General features: G+C 54.6%; 1 protein-coding gene across 8 annotated transcripts in view; it reads right to left on the reverse strand.

Moving 5' to 3' along the window:
* GTF3C1 (general transcription factor IIIC subunit 1) overlaps positions 1-18,464 on the reverse strand; it is a 73,343-nt gene that overhangs the window by 6,561 nt on the left and 48,318 nt on the right. For all 8 annotated transcript variants that reach the window (XR_014235844.1, XM_082360789.1, XM_082360787.1 and 5 more), the window contains 11 exons: positions 18,374-18,455; positions 18,052-18,240; positions 16,123-16,280; positions 14,128-14,270; positions 11,918-11,999; positions 9,592-9,704; positions 7,844-7,906; positions 6,859-6,952; positions 3,152-3,324; positions 1,720-2,007; positions 749-1,002 (listed from right to left, as the gene is read on the reverse strand). Coding sequence is in view for 7 of the 8 variants with exons in the window: in XM_082360789.1 (XP_082216915.1) it covers positions 749-1,002; positions 1,720-2,007; positions 3,152-3,324; positions 6,859-6,952; positions 7,844-7,906; positions 9,592-9,704; positions 11,918-11,999; positions 14,128-14,270; positions 16,123-16,280; positions 18,052-18,240; positions 18,374-18,455 (1,639 nt within the window). In the remaining variant the exon portion in view is untranslated. The remainder of the gene's footprint in view (positions 1-748; positions 1,003-1,719; positions 2,008-3,151; positions 3,325-6,858; positions 6,953-7,843; positions 7,907-9,591; positions 9,705-11,917; positions 12,000-14,127; positions 14,271-16,122; positions 16,281-18,051; positions 18,241-18,373; positions 18,456-18,464) is intronic.

Here is an 18,464-nt window from a genome sequence, read left to right on the forward strand (position 1 = left end):
CCGGGCCCCACCCTTCCTGATGTTCCCACGTCCACGGCTCCGCAGACCCCGTGAGATACGCCAGGACCCCCCCATAAGTCCCGACTTTTGTTCACACCAGCCACGGCTGGTTTCTGGTGCTTCCTGTACAAGGTGTCTCTGCTCAGACCACAGGCTACAGGTCATCACATTTTTGCCTGGGCCAAGCTCCTGAAACAGCACAGAATACTGACTGTGGTTGTGAAGGTAAACACCTCAACATGCGAAAATAAAGGCAAGTCAGACAGAGCGGGAAAGGGGTAGGAAGGGGGAAGAGAAGTGCGGGGACGAGGCCCTAATATTCTCGTTTTATGTGGAGGGAGGAGAGACTGCCAGAAATTAAGGGTGCAGGAAATGGAGGTTTAAGCAAGTCATTATCATCTCAAAGGCAATCAATAGAAGAACTCAGAAAAGTGTAAAAACTGGAAGTAAAGGAGATAAGAGATAATGAATATAAGCAGAATACTCATCTTTCACAGCAAGAGGTCAGAAGGCAACACGCAGGCAAAAAGACCATGGTGGGCGCTAACCACACAGCGGGCACACCCCAGGGCTCCCCAAGTGAGTGGGCAACTCAGGACGCGCGCCCCCCGGGCCGGCTGCTACGGAGAGCAGGGCCTTTCCTTCGTTTTCCGCTTTGGCTCCGTCAGTGGTGGCTGCCGCACGTGGCCCTGGGAGCCTGGCCATGAGCCCCAGGTCTGGGCCACGGGGCAGCTGGGGGGGCACTCACCGGCGGGCCCGAGCCCGGTGGGCTTCGGGGTGCAGCGCAGCCGGAGCCTGACCCGGCAGGAGTTCACCACGATGCTGTCGCTGGGGTTGAGGTTGCGGTTGCTGACGATGCCGGGGGCGCAGCAGCCCTTCATCAGCAGGTAGTTGGTGTGGGAGGCCTGGCGGGCTTTCACCTCGATGCTCCGGCGCTTGGCCCCCTCGTCCAGGTCTTCCTCTTCGTCCTCGTCCTCTTCCAAGGTGCCGTCCTTTCCCAGGCTAGGAGCAGAAAACGGACCTGGACGACGGAGCCCAGCCCAGCCTTCTGCTGGTCTGGCCGCCCCCTCAGAGAGCGGCGCTCTGACCACAGACGCGGCCCTGGCATCCGGCTGTGAGGTCAGGTCAGCACAGGCTGCGCTCCAGATTCATCCCCCTCGTCCACCTTCCATGCCCGCCCCCCCACCCCTGTCCCTATACCTGTGTCTCTGCAAGGGCTGTCCCTTCGGCCTGGAAACCCTTCCTAGTCTCTGTCCAAAAATGCCTGCTTTTCCATTAAATCCCAATTCAGCTATTACGGCCTCAAGGAACCTTTAACGATCCCCCTGCTCTGCCTACCCCACCCTCCGTGCCACACTGTTCTGGGTCCTTCTCTTTGGCGCGGCCCAGTCACCCCCTCCTCTGGCTCCCCCGGCGCCCAGAGGCACCAGCAGGAGGTGCCGCACTGGACACCGTACTGGAATCCCTGGTTCACAGACCCGTGACGCCCCGACCTGGGCACTCCCGGAAGGCACTGCCGAGGCCCTGCTGTCTTTGTGCGGCAAATACCCACACAATGCCAAGCACGACGCAGAGAAACGCAGCACGTGTTCGTTGAAAATAAAAACCAGATGACTGAGGAAATAAAATTGCAGATGCCACAGCCTGAGAGGAAGTGATGGTGCCCAAAGCCCCCGACGGTGCTCGGAGCAGCACCCCAGCGGCTGCCCCGGCTCTTACCTCTTAATGACCTCGTTCTCCACCATTGAACTGTCCACCACAACGATCTGCTCTGGGATCCTGACGTCCATGGAAACAAGGCCCAAAGAGAAAAGGGTCAGGACGGCCACACAGTGTCCTCCAGGGCCGTCCAAAGAAAATGCCACCAGGTCGCTCGTGGAGTCGTTATTGCCCTGGTCTTTGAAGGAAAAATTATCAGGCTGGTCCAACTTGCCGGCAGCCTGGAGTCTGTCGAAGAACTGGAATGATTCTGTGCAGATGGTACTCGGAAATCGCCACGTGAAAATCCTACACAGAAAGAGAAGGGAAGGGCCTTTCTGAGGACGGGATGCTGGAGGCCTTGGTGCGGATGGGCTGAGGGCACTTCAAATCTTGCCGTCAACACTAAACACACCGGCTTCTCCCTGGAAGCCCTGTTTTCCATCTCGAATGAAGGTGCTGCACCTTTTCATCTAACCCAACACCCCAGGCCTCGTGGTACCAAATTGGGGAAGATGAATGTGCTTTTTGTAATCATCTTTACACAAGTCAAGTCCTGAACCCCTACAGAGGGGAGGGGACATGCGTGTGTTCAATCTCACAGTCTCCACTTGGAGCCTGTAGTCAAGCCCTCGCCTCTGTCCAGAGGGGTGACTTTCCGGACCCTGTAACAACCTCTTGCTGACGTGCCGCAAACTGGGTCTAAAAAGTACATGATGGGGCTTCCCTGGTGGCGCAGTGGTTAAGAATCCGCCTGCCAATGCAGGGGACACGGGTTCGAGCCCTGGTCCTGGAAGCTCCCACATGCCGCGGAGCAACTAAGCCCGTGCGCCACAACTACCGAGCCTGTGATCTACAGCCCGCAAGCCACAAGTACTGAGCCCGCGAGCCACAACTACTGAAGCCCACGTGCCTAGAGCCCGTGCTCCCCAACAAGAGAAGGCACCGCAATGAGAAGCCCGCATGCAGCAACAAAGACCCAACGCAGCCAAAAATAAATAAATAAATTTATTTATATATATATAAAGAGCAACTTAAAAAAAAAGAAAGTACATGATGGCTTCCAAATGAAGTGTGTGAGCCTGCAAGGCAGGCGGCCTGGTACAGCTCGGAGCCCGTGAAGATTAGGACCGAGGTTATGCCCAACCGGGAGGGTGCACTTTCAGCTGGTCTAATTATTAGAAACTCATTTTACCCAATTTCATGGGAAAAAGGGAAACAAACTACCTACAAAATTGGTAAAACACCCCAACACAAAATACAGCAAGCATTAACCTTATTCCCATAGAAGGGAGGACAGACATTGATGAGAAACTTGGTCCCAGAGGCTGTGTCTCGCACACGAGGCCGCGAGAGGCCCAGGCCGCCCTGCTCTCTGATGAAGAGGGACGCCCGTCACTTCCGCTCACCCGTGCTCCTCTCCGCAGACAGGCCCCGCCCTCCCCGTGCTCACCTGTGGTAGGTCTGGGACAACTGGTAGGACATGGGCGCGAAGGGCAGGGCGCGGTTTTTCTTGGGGCCCAGCATGTGGTTGACCCGGCGCCGGTTGACCAAGCTCCTCTTCTGGTACTCCACAAAGGCCTTCACCAGGATGTGGTCCTTATACTCCCGGTAGAGGCGGAACGTCTGTAACACAGCAGGCCGCGCGTGAACAGGGCTCTCCAGCCGGCGGGGGGACACCCAGACGTGGATGCAGAGACGCCGCAGCTGGTCATGGATGGAGGAAGCGGCTGGCGGTGGGGGAGAGCCCGGAGGAAGCCCACGTCCCGCCGGTCGGCCTGCACCCACCTTCACGTCACCTCAGAGAGGACAGAGAACAGGCAACTGCAGGCAGAGGCGGGCTGCGCCCCACGCCTATCTCTCTGGCCGCAAAGACGCTGGGAGCTGACGCAGAATCACCCCCGATACCACTGTGTCCCTTACCCCTACCTAACCCAGCAGCATGTCTGCTGGGCTCTACCCCCAAAATACGTTCCCAGACGCATCTGGTCTGTGCCATCTACACTGCCAGCATCTGGGCCATGCCACCATCGTTTCTCCCCGTGGCCTCCTGCCAACCGTTCTTGCTGCCCCCTGCCCCCGGCCCCCGGCCCGACCACTCTGCACAGCAGCCACAGTAGCCCTTTGATGCCTAATCAGACCACACGCTCCTTCCCCGCCTCGAAAGCCCCGATGGCTTCTGTCTGCAGGCGGAACTCCCAGTCCTCACTAGGCTTGACGAGAGCCCCGTGAGTGGCACCTGGCCCACCACCCCGGCCTCGACTCCTACAATAAGTGCAGCCCTTGCTCACCGCCCTCCAGCCTCACCGGCCTCCTTACGTTTCTTGAAAAAGCCAAGGCACTCCCGCCTCGGGGCCTTTGCGCTTCCCGCTCCCATTTCTGGGACAGCACACTCCCCCCGTCCCCGCGTGGCTGACTCCCTAACATTCGGCTCTCAGCTCACACACTTCCCCTCAAAGGCCAAATCCTCCTCCGTCCGGCTCCTCTGCAGTCAACTCAGTTACATTAAGCTGTTTCCTCTTCTCCGTAGTAACTGTGTCTACCTGAAGTGATCTCATTTGTTTATTCACTGTCACTCTCTTCCATAAGAACACAGACTCGACTCTTACTGCTGCCCCAGCAGGCGCCTGGCACCCAGCACGGGGCACACATGGAGGGCGGTGTTGGGTCCTGGGTGCAGAGGCCCCCCCGTGGGCCACGCCGCCATGGCTCCCTGGCTCGCAGATGCGGATCCCGCCCAGAGGAGGGGCAGCTCAAGGGACTGCGGGACCGGCAGTCCCGTCATTCCAGTTTTCCGAACAGTGCTGGTTCAATCAACTGACAGCAAAAGTCAAGTACACACCAGCCTCCAGGAAAGTTCAAAGCACTGGCCAAGAACACCTGCAGGCATGGTCTGAGAATCCTGGCTTAGAAAGTTCTCTGCTGCACTGACCCCGGGCCCCGAGGGTGACAGGAGACTGAGGCTCACGGACTTTGAGGGATCTTCCGAGGCCACACTGCTGCGAGGGGCGGGACCAGGGAGAGGATGAGGTCTTGTCCTCGAGCCAGTGGCCAGGGGATTGGGAGTCAAGTGGTGGTCAGTTGGGGTGCTGGGGCAGCATGGGGGTGGCTCTCCCGGAGACAGAGGGGGTTCTGGGCACACACTGGGTCCCGTCAGTCCGAGGTGCACACAGTGCCCTCGATTTCTCAGGTACCACCTCTACGTCAGTCCTGGCGCACGGACGAGCAGCCTGATGGGGACAGACTGAGCGGGGCGGAGGGAAGAAGCAGGGAGCAGCCGCTAGGTCATCGCTGCCTCCCCCCAAGCGCAAGTGGAAGCTGAATCCAGCTTCCTGTGAAGCACCTGCACCTTCTGCTCGTCTCTTCCCCGTGACGACGAGGATGGGCACACCCCCCAGACGGCCGCTGGCGTGGAACAGGAGCGCACAGACCACGCACAGTGAGTGGGGAGTGTGGCGCAGCCCGTCAGACTCCCAAGAGGCTGGGCTGTCACAGACACAGTGAACTACCGCCATCTGGGGTGCCTGTGACGTCCACCTTCCTGCAGCACACTTCCCGGAAGCTCGGGGCTGCAGGGAGCCTGGTAGGATCCCGGGGGGCCTCTGACCTCATCCCTTTTCTTTTTTTTTTTTTTTGGAGGTCGGCGGGGCACGCCACGTGGCTTGTGAGATTTTAGTTCCCTGACCAGGGATGGAACCCGGGCCCTCGGCAGTAAAAGCGTGGAGTCCTCAACACTGGACCACCAGGGAATTCCCTGACTTCATCCCTAATGACCTTCCATTCCTTGCTGCCAGGGGGAGGGGATCCCTGAAGAAGGGCCCTGTGTCCTCCTTGGGCTCAGGTGCTCTCCCTCATGCGACTTCCCACACCCTGGGTGGTCAGGGAGAGTGACAGCCCCTTGGCACCATCCCTACCGCTCAGACCCCACCTGGAAATGGAGCCGGAGGAAGGAAAAATGAGGCCACGGCCCTGGCTGGGACACAGGGACCAGGCTCTTGCCATAACTTGGGGGCTGGGCTTTCTCGTGTGACGGGGGCTTGGACTGACCCCCCGAGGTCCTGCTAGCTCTAACCCCGGCTGGGCAGGAGAGCTCGTCAGGGCCCTGCCCCCTCCACTCCTGACTGCACACCGTGGGGTGGGGCTTGGGGCCCACGTGCCACAAGAGCTCTCCAGTTGACTCTGAGGCATCCCCACAACGTGTGGGACAGCACCCGTCTGAATAGATCAGTGGGATGAGAAATAACACCAGCCTTTTGTTTTCTTACTTTTTTCCCCCCGCATGTCCCAAACTGGCTTGAAGAGCTGAGTTTAGGGTTTAGAGACTAAATACAAAAGTAGACAGGCTCTGCTTGGAACACACTTTTGCAATCCTTAGAAACAAGGGAAGCATGGGCCTGGGGAGAGGGCCCCTCTGCTGGGGGCTTGGAGCCACACAGACTCAGGTTAGATGGATGAGCTCTGGGATCTTGGGCACGGGCTTTTTAACTTCTCTGAACCTCAAGTTTTCACACTTGTAAAAGAGCACTTCCCAGGCTCAGCGCGGGGCTGAAGGAGATCCGCCTTTCTCGTTCATCCTCATTCGGCCACGATAAAGCAGCATTACAGTTCTAGTAAGTTCTCAGGAGATATATGACTCAACGCCTGCAGAAAGGCAGCTTTCCCACTGGGCGATATCTAGCAATCAAAATATGTTGACATCTGTCCGTTATAATTGGAAAAGATATGCCATGTAGTCCAATTACTTTCTCAGCTCTTTTGAGAGGCTCATTTCCTCTTCTGCCTGATTTTCTGCCTTCAACATTAGACTCAAAACCTCAGCGCTGGGAGGGATTTTGGAGGTCACCAGATCCTGTGCCCATACTTCCAAGATGAACAGGGGAGTTCCCTGGAGGTCCAGGGGTTAGGACTCGGTACTCTCACTTCTGTGGCCTGGGTTCAATCCCTGGTTGGGGAACTAAGACCCCAAAAGCAGTGCAGTGCGGCCAAAAAAAAAAAAGAAAAGATGAACAGAGTGAGGGCTAGAGTCTCAGGGGCAATCAGGCCCTCTGAGGCCCTGCAGTGAAGAAGTGAAGGGGTGGAAACCTCACAGGGCCCGGCCTGGGAAAGGCCCCGAGTTCCAGAGCACTGCTGTGAAGCTGACGTTGCGTCCCCGACACCCACCTGAAATGACTGGTAGATCTCCATCTGGCTGTCCGAGAGGGCCAGTGTGCTCTGGATCAGGTTCTGGAGCACCAGGAAGTGGATGTCATCCACGCTGAAAGAGACGGGGCAACAGGGCCACGTGAGCCCACAGGCCGCAGGGCACCGCGCATCTTGGGTAGATTCGGTCTCAAAAAAGTTTTCAATCTCACAAAAGTGATACGAATGTCCAAACTAGTCATAAACCAAAACAAAAGAAATGATGGTTTTTATGCCTTACTGATTGGTCCATTTTCACAGGGAAAAAGTTTCAGTCTGGTGGGTAAGGGGTGACATAACCTGGAAACGGGTTTTCATGACAACTAACTCATGTGGTTAGTGCTTAGATTTTCTTTTTGTCTAATTTTAAACAACTGTTTCTCCAACGAGAATAGGCTTTTCATTGAATACAGAGCTAAAAATCAAACTGAATATTGATTATCCAAGATGGAAAGAAAAGGCTAAGGCTTCTTTCTTTCTTTTTTTTTTTTTACTTTTCGCCGCGCTGCGTAGCATGTGAGATCTTAGTTTCCCGACCAGGGATCAAACCAGTGCCCCCTGAAGAGGAAGTGTGAAGTCTTAACCTCTGGACCACCAGGGAAGTCCCAAGGGAGTTTTTGCTTGGGAAGTTCACGGGCTAGGAGTTCAAACCCCTTCCCCAACCCGTCCTCAGGCTGGGCCAGGGACAGGCAGGGTGAGGGGTCGGCACACGCTCCCCACACAGGGCCTAATAATAAATAATTTAGTCTCTTTGGGCCCAATGGTCTCTGTTGCAGCCACCCAACCCTACCGTCAGAGCGTCAAAGCAGTGCAGGCTACACGTGCAATGGGTGTGGCTGTGTTCCAATAACACTTTCTTTCCAGAAATCGGCGCCAGGCTAGATTCAGCCCTAGATGACCCTGTGCTAGGTTGCAGACAACCCAATCAAGCAGCCGAGGAAAAGGCACTGGGTCTGTCAGTACTTGCCTATTAAGTTCATCCTCTTTCCTGACTTGATCTTTTTCATCTCCAATCATCAAAACTCGGTATCTGCATAGGAAACAGAAGAACTTGTGAACGGAGCCCAGCTGACCTCCCGTAGCCAAGGTGATGCTCGTGGGAGGCGGTTACTGATTGGCTAACATGGTGGAAAAAATAGTAAAGACCCTAAAATTGAAACACGTACGTGTAAATTAAAATGAGAAAACACCACGTTCTGCCCATCGAATTGAGTGTGTTGCAAGAATGAGGGTTGAGGAAATGAGGAATGTTCGTTCACTGACCATTCTGAGGCAACAAGGAGATGTTAACTCACAGGGAGCGACTGTTAGGTGTTACTGGAGGAGGACAGACAGCTGTGGGCTCACCATGATGAAAAACAAGCATAAGGAAGAAGGTGGGGAGAAAACACCCCACAGGGCATAGCTGTTATTAGGTGATGGCATTATAGGTTAACCCCTGACCTACTTTTCTGAGCTCCAAGTAATATTGTTTTATTGTGTTCATACCAAGCAAATAAATATAGAAGTAAATTGTAGAACTCTACAAAAAAACACGGCCATCTATTTGAGACATTTCTTTGGTTTCTACAAAACTAAAGTCAAAACTCATCTTTGCAATCGTCAATTCTTCCTAAAATTTAGGAACAAGACAAAGCACCTTTTCAGAAAAACGTGACCTGATTTTGGTCAAACAAGAAAATACTTGGAACCGTCTTCTTTTTTGCTTTGCCTGCCAGAATGCTCAAGATCAAATTCAGTGGTAAACTGTTACAGCTGGAACTTTTTTCTCTCCTCTAGATGGGTCATGAACTCTTATTTAAAACTCTTAAACTTCTTCTTTTATAACTAAAAGTTGCCCCACACATTTATTGAAAATATGTGGGAACAGAAATTATATATAGGTAAACAGGCCACTTGAAACATCTTCAAGACTGAAGAGAACAACCATGCCACTTGCGGGTTCTGGGGAGGAGTTTGTGGCGAAGGCAAAATCTGTAAACGGCTACAAATCGCTCCTTGGCTCTGGCACACAGTGGGCACGACATAAACTATTTGTTGGGTGAATGAAAGGATGAGATCCCCAACAGAAATGTAGACGGCTCACTGAAAAGGTACCACACAGTTCACAGTGGGACCTGATGGATGGAAGAAATGTGGAAATACAGTGGCGAGAGGGACTATCCTGATGAGGACGGTGAAGAGAAGGGATTCACATTTGGATCAAGCAGCGGAAATAGGTCTGGTTCACAGCACTCAAGATTTTCAAGTTTCACAGGTCTGGGCTCAAACCCAAGTATGTTCTTTTCCAGATGCCCAGTGGTTGAGCTGGAAAGAGCAGGGGCTCTGGGGTCAGACCTACCTAAGTTCAAATCCCGGCCTGGGGCTCACTAGCACTGTGACCTTGGGAAGTTAAGTACCTCTCAGAGTTTCCTCGTGCTTAAAATGAGCCATCACAGCAAAAGGACTCAAATACCTGAGTAGGCCAGAATTAAGTCAGAGCAGGGCCTCCATGGAATGGAAGGGAGTGCTTGGTGGGGCGCGAGGAATGGCAGTGCCTCCCCATTTTCAAGTCGCCCAAGAGAGGAGACGAGGGCGTCCAGAGTCAAGGGTAGTGCAGGGTTCGCTGCAAGGTCAAGTGGAACTGCTGGTGGGGGACACACCCGTGGCGGTCCTGGCCAGTGACTTTTCCTCTTGCCCCAAGGTTCACACAGAACCTTCCCAAGGGAACCTTACCTGGCAAACAGCTCCTTGAGTGTGTCTGGGATTTCAAGGTTAGGATTCTTTAGGGCTGAACTGAACTTCTCTTTAAGCTTCTCCACAAATTCTTTAAACTCGCTGGCACAAACCTTTCAACATGAGAGAATGAGATGTTAAGGCCTTTTTCTCCCTGAATGGAGGTTTCACTAAGACACATTGAGGGAAAATCTTGTAGCAAACTCCCTCGGCAGCGACCTCCCAGAGACAATGACAGAAACACTGTCTCCTGTGTCCTCCTGCCTCCCCAGCCCCCCTGGGAAGGTGACAGATGCTCGCCACTTCACTCGGAGATGGAGAGAGCCTTACACCGAGCCTTACACCTGCGCCGCCAGCACTCTCCCCCGAGCCCCAGATGGGAGCCCCGAACGTGTCCTGTGCAGTCTCCTCCAATCAGCAGGCCTGTGTCCCCTCGTCGCCTCCCTCCCCCCAGGTCTGTTCCTCTGTGACTCACCTGTGCAAGTCGGCCTCCACCGCCACGCTCAACCGTGAACCCCAAACCAGACCCCTCCTCCTCTGTACCCAACCTGCGACCATCCCAGTGCAGACCTGGATCACAGCGTGGTCCCTCACTGCCTCGCCACCCCCAGGATCACACCTCCAACTCATCCTCCATGGTATGGCCAGCAAACCGACCTCGTCACCCTGTCACCCGGTGTCCAGCGCTACAGGACAAGTTCACACTCCTCCCTGACGCCTCTCGCTGCCGTCCTCCCATGGGGCACCTTGCCTTCCTTCCTTCTCTGCCTTTCCTCGGCTGGTTCCTCATCTCTGCAGTCTGGGCTCAGTGCTGACACATTTGAAAAGCCCTCTGTAGTAGATGCCGTTGGTCGCCTACTTCCTTCATCCCGTTCTTTCTTAGCAGTGGAGCCAGCCCCAATTTGGTGTGGGGAGACAGCCTGTCCAGCTTCCCAAGGTGAGTCAGGATGGATCTCCTGGGAAAGGCTGTCCCCTCCCTGATACAAGGGCCCTCTCCCCACTTTTTCTTGCCCTGGGATTCTGTTGTGAGGACTGAGCTCCAGCAGTTACCTGGCAGCCATGAGGTGACCAGCGTGAGGATGGAAAGCTGACCACCAGGAATGGGGACAGAGTGACAGGATAAACCTGGGACCCTGAGGACATCTCTGCTTTGCTGCACCTGCATAGGACGGCCTACTTCCGGGCTGCTTGGCACATGGGGAAAAAAAAGCCTTAAGCCCCTGTTATGTTTTTTTTTTCCGTCACCTGCATCAAAAGCACTCCTAATTCTCCCTCTGAGACCTCAGTGGCCTGTGCTTTCCTCTCTCAGGGTGGCTGCACTGTTCTGCGGTGCGCATTTACTTCTCTGCCCGTCCCACTGCCCTGTGGCTCCATTTCAACTGGCCTCGCCTGGCACAAGGCCGGACATACACGCAGCGGAGTCCGGTGTGAGCTCAATGAGTGAGGGGTGAGCAGACTCTGAGCCACAGAACAGAGAAGCCTGGGTCTGGAAAGACAGCTTCCTTCCTTGTCAATCACCGTCCCAGCCCCGCCCACAGAAAACTCATGGCTGGGCTTCCCTGGTGGCACAGTGGTTAAGAGTCTGCCTGCCAATGCAGGGGACAAGGGTTCGAGCCCTGGTCCGGGAAGATCCCACATGCCGCGGAGCAACTAAGCCCGTGAGCCACAACTACTGAGCCTGCGCTCTAGAGCCTGCGAGCCACAACTACTGAGCCTGCGCTCTAGAGCCCGCGAGCCACAACTACTGAGCCTGCGCTCTAGAGGCCGCGAGCCACAACTGCTGAGCCCGCATGCCACAACTACTGAAGCCCGCACGCCTAGAGCCCATGCTCCGCAACAAGAGAAGCCACCACAATGAGAAGAAGCCCGCGCACCACAACAAAGAGTAGCCCCCGCTCACCGCAACTAGAGAAAGCCCGTGCACAGCAACGAAGACCCAACGCAGCCAAAAATAAAAATAAAATTTAAAATAAAATTAAAACAAAAACCAAAAAACAAAAAACTCATGGCCTATCCACGAGCTTTCCAGAAGTCTAGCTGTTTGTAATTTCTGAAGAGCAACCCTATTTTCTTAATAAAATAGACCCAAGACACAGCAGCGTTGCAAAGAGACATGGCAAATTCTAATCATCTTTAAAACTGATGCTGGACCCAGATCAAGTGAGGGCCACAGCCAAAGAACTGACAAGTCAATTTCCCAAATGAGCAGGGGAAAAGCCCATGTTTGCAAGGCTGGCAGAGGCACCGTGGGACCCAGAGGACCAGACTAGAACCTAGAGATCCCTGCCTCAGGGCTGGCTGAGCCTGACCACCGCGCGGGGCCCACCTTTGGGTCTCCGTAGTCGCATTTTCGATTCATGAAATCTCCAACAAGCGCCTTATCCTGGTACACCTCGGCGAGGCAAACCCTGTGGAGAGAGCAGGCCACAGTGAAGTCTGGGCAATGTAACGATGCCCACGTTCAGAACCACCGGAAGATTTCTGCCCTAACAGTTCTGGCCTTGGGTAAACATGAAGTATGATCTGCTTATGTGCCTGCTGGGTGATTATAGCTTTTGAAAATGAAGGATTTGGGGTCGGCCTGTTAGTGCTCACGCTTCACATCTCGACTTCTCTGAGCTTCTGTCCTCCACGTGCAAACTGAGAACAGTAGCCTCCACCCACCTGCCCTCACGGGGATTTGGCCAGGACCACAGGAGAGACCTAAGTCAAAGAGGATCATAAGTTTAAAAACAGGCCCTGGTGTTTGGTATTAAGAGCTCCGGCCTCCTGCAGTACTCTGTCCACTGCACACATCTTCACACCTCCAGGCATCAAAAGAGCCTGACCTGCCCAAAGGGAAATGGAGGGAAAGACAACCAGCGTTTGCTGGGTTCCTAGGAGCTGCACACTTTGAAAGCTGGAGCTGCTCCTTCATAAAGAGCTTGCAAGGTAGAGACTGTCATTCCACTTCACAGCTCAGTGAGGTGTAGGATCCGCCCCTGCCCCCGAGGTCACACAGAAGCCAAGGGCCAGGGCAGGTGGGACAGGTGTGGTTACTATTGGTATCGTCCTGCTCACAGGTGGGGAAACAGCCTCTAAGGGGATAAATGCCCCGTCCCAGGTCCCACAGCTCTGAGCTGCAGTGGACGGAGACCTGGGCCTGCGCACCCTGCAGCCCCCTCACGTCCCCCTTCCCCGGCTGCTGCGGGACAAGAGGAAGAGCGTCAGGCAGGGGCCAGGAAAGCCGAGTTCCAGATCTCACTTCACTGCCAGCTCACTGTCACCCCAGCCAACTTGCACGCTCTCTCTGGGCCTGTTTCCACTCTGCAAAAAGGAGGACTTTGGACCAGGTGATCAGAGCCCTTTCAGATAGAACATTCTAAGAGTCTTCCACGCACTGGGGAAGTGGCTTCACACAGGAAGGCCCCTTGGTGTGTCTAACCCAGTGGTTCTCGTTGGGGCGATCTGCCCCCCCCACCGGGGGGCGTGTGAAGACATTTTTGATTGTCACAGTTGGTGGGGCAGTGGGGAGGCGGAGGCAGGGAGGCTGCTAAACACCCCACAGTGCCCAGGACGCCCCACAACAGAGAATGAGCCGCCCCACATGTCAGCAGCGCCGAGACTGAGAAGCCTGGGCAGAGGGCTGAGTCTCCTCCCCAGTCCAGGGCTGGGCTGCTTCCCTGGCAATCTGGCTGACTGCAGGCAGCCCAGGGCTCGGAATCAACCCGGAGCCACGCTCTCCCACTGACCCGTGGCCCGAACATCAGCTGGTGGAAGCAGCTCCGCTTTCCGGCCCCACCCTCGTGCCGGCTGCAACACTCGGGTACCTTCCCACACCACCCGCCGGGCTTCCCCACTCGAGCCCATGCCGCTGGAAGGAGGGAGCTGCAGGAGTCTGACGGGGCTGGCGACGGCTTTACACCCTGGCCCCGACAGACACGGACGGCGGGGCAGCCTCCCCGGCAACTGACGATGGGGGAGGCTTTGCAGCTCCTGGCCAGCTGCCGTGCCCTCACGTCTTAAGGGAACGCCCGGCTCTGCTGAGGAAATGGCCGAGTGCTTTTGGTCCAGTGATCCCGTTCCTGTCTAGCTTCTTTCTGGAGTGAGCTATGTGATGGGCCACTAACACGGAGACATCAAAAGCTGCTCTGGAGTGCTGAAACCCTAGTGGCAATGGGCGGAGGCCTCTGCTTTCACCACATGCTACTCAGGTGAGGTGAAGAGGTAACACTCAGCGCTGTCACCTAGCCTGTTTAGCCTGTTTCTTCACCTGTAACAAAGGAGAGCAGCACCTGCCTCACAAGGCTGTTCTAAAGTGTAAATAACACCTTGAATGTGAAAGTGCCCAGAATCACACCCAGCCCCCCAAAATCAAGGACAATCTCACCAACAGTCTCCAACAGACTACTGACGTGCTACTGGACAACTCAGATTTTATCTATCTGGATTTTACAGCCGACTCTTAAGCAAATGGGATGAAAGAAGAGTAAAGAATGAACTAGAAGCATTGGGATATCCTCATCTTGGAGTCATGGAAGTTCAAAGGAGGCTTACTTATAGTTCAGGTAGGCTTGAGGGTTTTTGACTATGTAGCGAGCTCTTCGTCCGACCGAATGGGATGTTTTATCCAAAGACTCTTCCAAGGTTGAGTGCAAAATGTCCCGCACGACCTGCCAGGGGACAAACGGGCCCTTCACCTGGATCAAACACAAGCCAAGACACAAAATCAGTACCCTCGGAGCCCACGTTATGGGTCGCTAACGTAAAGGAGGGGGGAATACGCTCTGTGGAGGCTCTTTCCTCAGCAGACACGCAAAACTGTCACCTCACGCATTTACTCAGTCACATTTACTGGGCACTGACCACGCACCTGGGCCTGAGTGGGTGCTGGGCAGAGAGGAATAAGACAAATCCTCCAGGTCCAGTGGGAAAAGTATCTTTTGGTGACTAGCAGAGGTGCTCGGAGGGTGCTTGGGTAATACTGACTGGACGGCAATGCGTCACAGGAGGTCAGGAGTATAGAAGATGCATTTCATTAGACGTATTTTAGAGGTTTAAGTACCCATCATGTACGCTCAAGAACGCTCTTGTGTACGGCGCCTGTGGTTACGCTAGTGGAAACAGAACGTGCTGAGTCACAGACTCAGGAGACCCTCTCAGTGAACACATGCAGGAAGGCACAGCCCAGGTAAGGAAGGGGCTTGATGACAGGGTAATTTTCTTAGCGCCCCAGCAGGAGTGGGCCCAGGAATCTGGTGTAAGTTGAAGCGAGTGAGTGGAGGGTCCGTGCAAGGCTCTCCTGGCTCCTCTGGCTGCGTGGAGGGCGGGGGGGGGAGGGGAGAGGCCTCTCCCATCAGTGCTGTGATGAGACAAGGCCAGGTACTAGGGACAGCAACACGCCTTCGGGTTCCTCCTGGCAGAAGGGATTGGGTGGGAATTGAGGAAGGGGTGGAGGGATAAGGAAATCTGGGGCAATGATCAAGAAAAGGGATTTAATGAGCTTGCAGGCAGCGAGCATCAGACCTGTCAGGGGGTTTCTCTTGGCTGGTATGGCTGAGAACAGGAAACACAAACGGGGCTCCTATGAAGCCGCCTCACCTACTCTGCCTGGCGGTATTACTGCCTGGAAGGGGCCCTGGACGGGACACTGGCAGAGTCCACGCTCCGGGTGGCTTCTGTGAACCAGCCTGATGGGACATTCGCCTCGGCATGGCATGGGAGGCGAGGAGTGAAGCCGGGGACAGCCACCATCCCACGCTGACTTGGTCCGCACGGATAGAGTGATTACTGTGCGGGAGGCACCACGCGAGGGGCTGCAGCTACAAAAACAAGAAGTCTCTCTGCCTCTAGAAGCAGTCACTCCAGTGGGCCAAGAGGCGCCAGAAGCCAAAGGAGCAGCGTGAAATGTACGCGTCCAAGGCGCAGAGCGAGAGCGCAGTAACTGCTTCCCTTTGGCAGGATCAGTGAAGCCTTTCCAGAGATGATAAGCAGTTACTGAAAGATAAATAGGAGTCTTCCAGGCAGATGAGGGTGGGAGGCGGGGAGCAGGGAAGGGTCAGATTCCTGGTGAAGAGAGAGGGCCAGCACAGCTCTCAGCCGAATGGCCTGCAGCCAGGCAAAGACATAGACACGCGAGCCGAAGCCAGGAAACAGATGTGCAAAAATAAGCATGGCGGGCGCGCGGATAACTCAGAGAACCTGCTGTCTAGCACAGGGAACTCTATCAGTGCTCTGTAATGACCTACGTGGGAAAAGAACCTAAAAAAGAGTGGATATATGTATATGTGTAACAGATTAATTCTGCTGTACACCTGACACTAACACAACATTGTAAATCAACTATATCCCAATAAAATTTAAAAAAAAGAAAACGAGCGTGGTATCCATTGCTAGGATTCTGCGAAATGCTTCTCCCAGTGGCCAAGTGGAGTAGATGGGATGGATGAGAGGTCCCAGGCACGAGCCTCCCTACGTGGGTCCCACGATGAGAGGGACTCGCAAATCAGCGGGCCCGAGGCTGGGAGGGGGCGGGGGCGCCGGGCCGCGAACCTTGGTGTTGAGGACGTTGCTGGCAATCCGGCAGAGCACAAGCAGCCCGTCCTCCTGCATGGACCAGGTGACACGCAGCCGGGTCATCCTCTGCAGGGCGCTCTGGTCGGCCTCGTCGTGGTAACGCAGCCTTTTGCTTTTTTCTTCCGGGAGCTCTTCTAAGAGGGGAAGAGGAGAGGGGGGCCTCTAATAACCAGTTTGGAGCTGTCACTGTGGAGAGGGGAAGGGTCCCTACCCAGCAGGTCAGACTGCACCAAGGTACTGGTTATCAGAATCTCATCGTGCGGGGAGTCACGTAAACGAATCACAAAAGACTCAGCCCATCCTGGCGGACTTTCTTTACCCCTTTCATCATTTCTCTTTGGTCACACTTCATGGCGACGGGCTGGGCAGCCTGATGCAGCCTCTTGTTAGTTATCTGCCCATCTCTGATCCTTCCCTTGGAGGCACCGAGCCCTTTGAAAGCACCTGGCACAGAAGCCGAGGGAGCCTGCTTGGGGTGCGCTCTCTGGATAAGTGGGTCCCCACCATCCCCTGCTCTGCGACCTCAGAGATGCTGTGCAAACTCTGGCGCAGCGTGGGGACAAGGCCCACCCTACGGGGCTGCCTTGAGGAGTGAACGAGGCTGGGTATAAAACACCTCGCGCAGCACCGGGCACAAAGTAGCTACTACCTAAACAATAACAATCACTAACGTTATGGAATGTTTACTAGGTGCCAAACACTGCCTTAAGCTTTTTACACATATTCACTTATAATTAAAAATAATACTTGGCAACAACCCTATGAGAAGGATACAATTATTATCCCCATTTGGCAGCTGAGGAATCTGAAACACAGAGAGATACAGCACCTTGCCCAAAGTCAGAGCCTAGTAAGCAGCAGACAGGAGTGGAACCCTGAGCTCTCCACCACTGGGTTTCCCAAAGTTTCTTCCCCTCGGGGAGACGCTGGTGGCAGTTTCACAGGCAGACGCCATATGCTGCCATATGCTACCGCCAATTCCAAAAGACTGTTTGTTTAGTGAGTGTCTTCCAAATGAGGGCAGGAGAAAAGTGGGCAAGAGCATTTAGATTCAAATCGACACCACCACCGAATTTTGCCTTGTAATGCATTCAGGTCTTTGCGAGCCAATTGATCTTACGCGTATCTGGACAGGCTAAACAGAGGAGGCTGTTTCAGCTGATGCGAGGTTATTTGTTGTGAGCACCAGCCGAATGAACCACTACAAACAGGTTCCTGTTCAAATATTCTGTTCTCAGCTGGAATAGCTATAGCCATCAGATCACTGTGAAAACACACACACCACCGAGGTGATATGAAAGTCGCCTAAAACCTGGACACTGGTCTTCTCGCTGCCCTCCTTCACTGTAAATACCGCCCAAATGAAGACTCCGAAAGGGCAATCTACAAGGCACCGCACACGAGGGGTTCACGAGATCTGGAGAGATCCTGCGGGCTTAAGTGACGCCCATGTTGCCTCTGATTTAAAAACACAACGTAACTTTAAACTTTGCCCTGATTAGCACAGATGCAGATATTAAAAAGCAAACCAAAAGAATAATAGGATTTGGGCTGGTTGTGATGAGGACTTTGCTATGGATTTTTTGCCGAGGTTTTTTTTTCCCAGTTGAGAAGAAATTAGAAATTTGAACTGAGGGAGTTACTAAGTGAAAAGGCTCTACACAATGCAGAGACAGAGAAAGCAGGGGGAAGCGCAGAGTCAGTTCGAGGCCCTCTCGGCCAGCAGGCTGCGTGTGGAAAATAAAACGTGATCACGCAGAGTTAGTGCTGCAAATGGAAGGAGGCGGAACCCGAGTCTGAAGGCAGAGCTCAGGCTGGGCTGCGGGGAGGCTGCTGTCTGTCCATCCCCAGCCAGACCGTGCGTGCAAAGGCAAGCCTGGCACACACGAACGAGCACCACGAAACCTTTTTTCTTTCTCTTGATCTTCTTCCCAGGGTCCTTCTTCAGCCGCTTGCGCTTCTGGCTTTTCCCACCCCTCACTTTCTGGTTCCGGTCCAGCGTGGGCTCTCGGTCAACCTCAAAGTGCTCTTCCCTGTCGGCACAGAGCCCCGATCCAGCTCGTGCGTCTCCCCAGACAGTCAACCTGCCACTGCCTGGAAATAAGCACAGGACACCGGCGCTGCACGATGACCTCTGCAAAGGCCAGAAGCCAAAGCCAACGCGCAGCGATCGTGTCGGCCCGAGACGGTCCCACGTCTATTTCTGCTCAACTCCTGGCCCACGTACCTCCAGCGCCAAGAGGCAACGGGCGCTTGGACAGGAACGTCTGCAGCCTCACCGTGAGCCCGTTCTCCGACGCGGTGGTCTCCTAAAAGAC

This window comes from Balaenoptera borealis (assembly GCF_965194805.1).
Source record: "Balaenoptera borealis genome assembly, chromosome: 16".
In the NCBI taxonomy this organism is placed as follows: domain Eukaryota; kingdom Metazoa; phylum Chordata; class Mammalia; order Artiodactyla; family Balaenopteridae; genus Balaenoptera; species Balaenoptera borealis.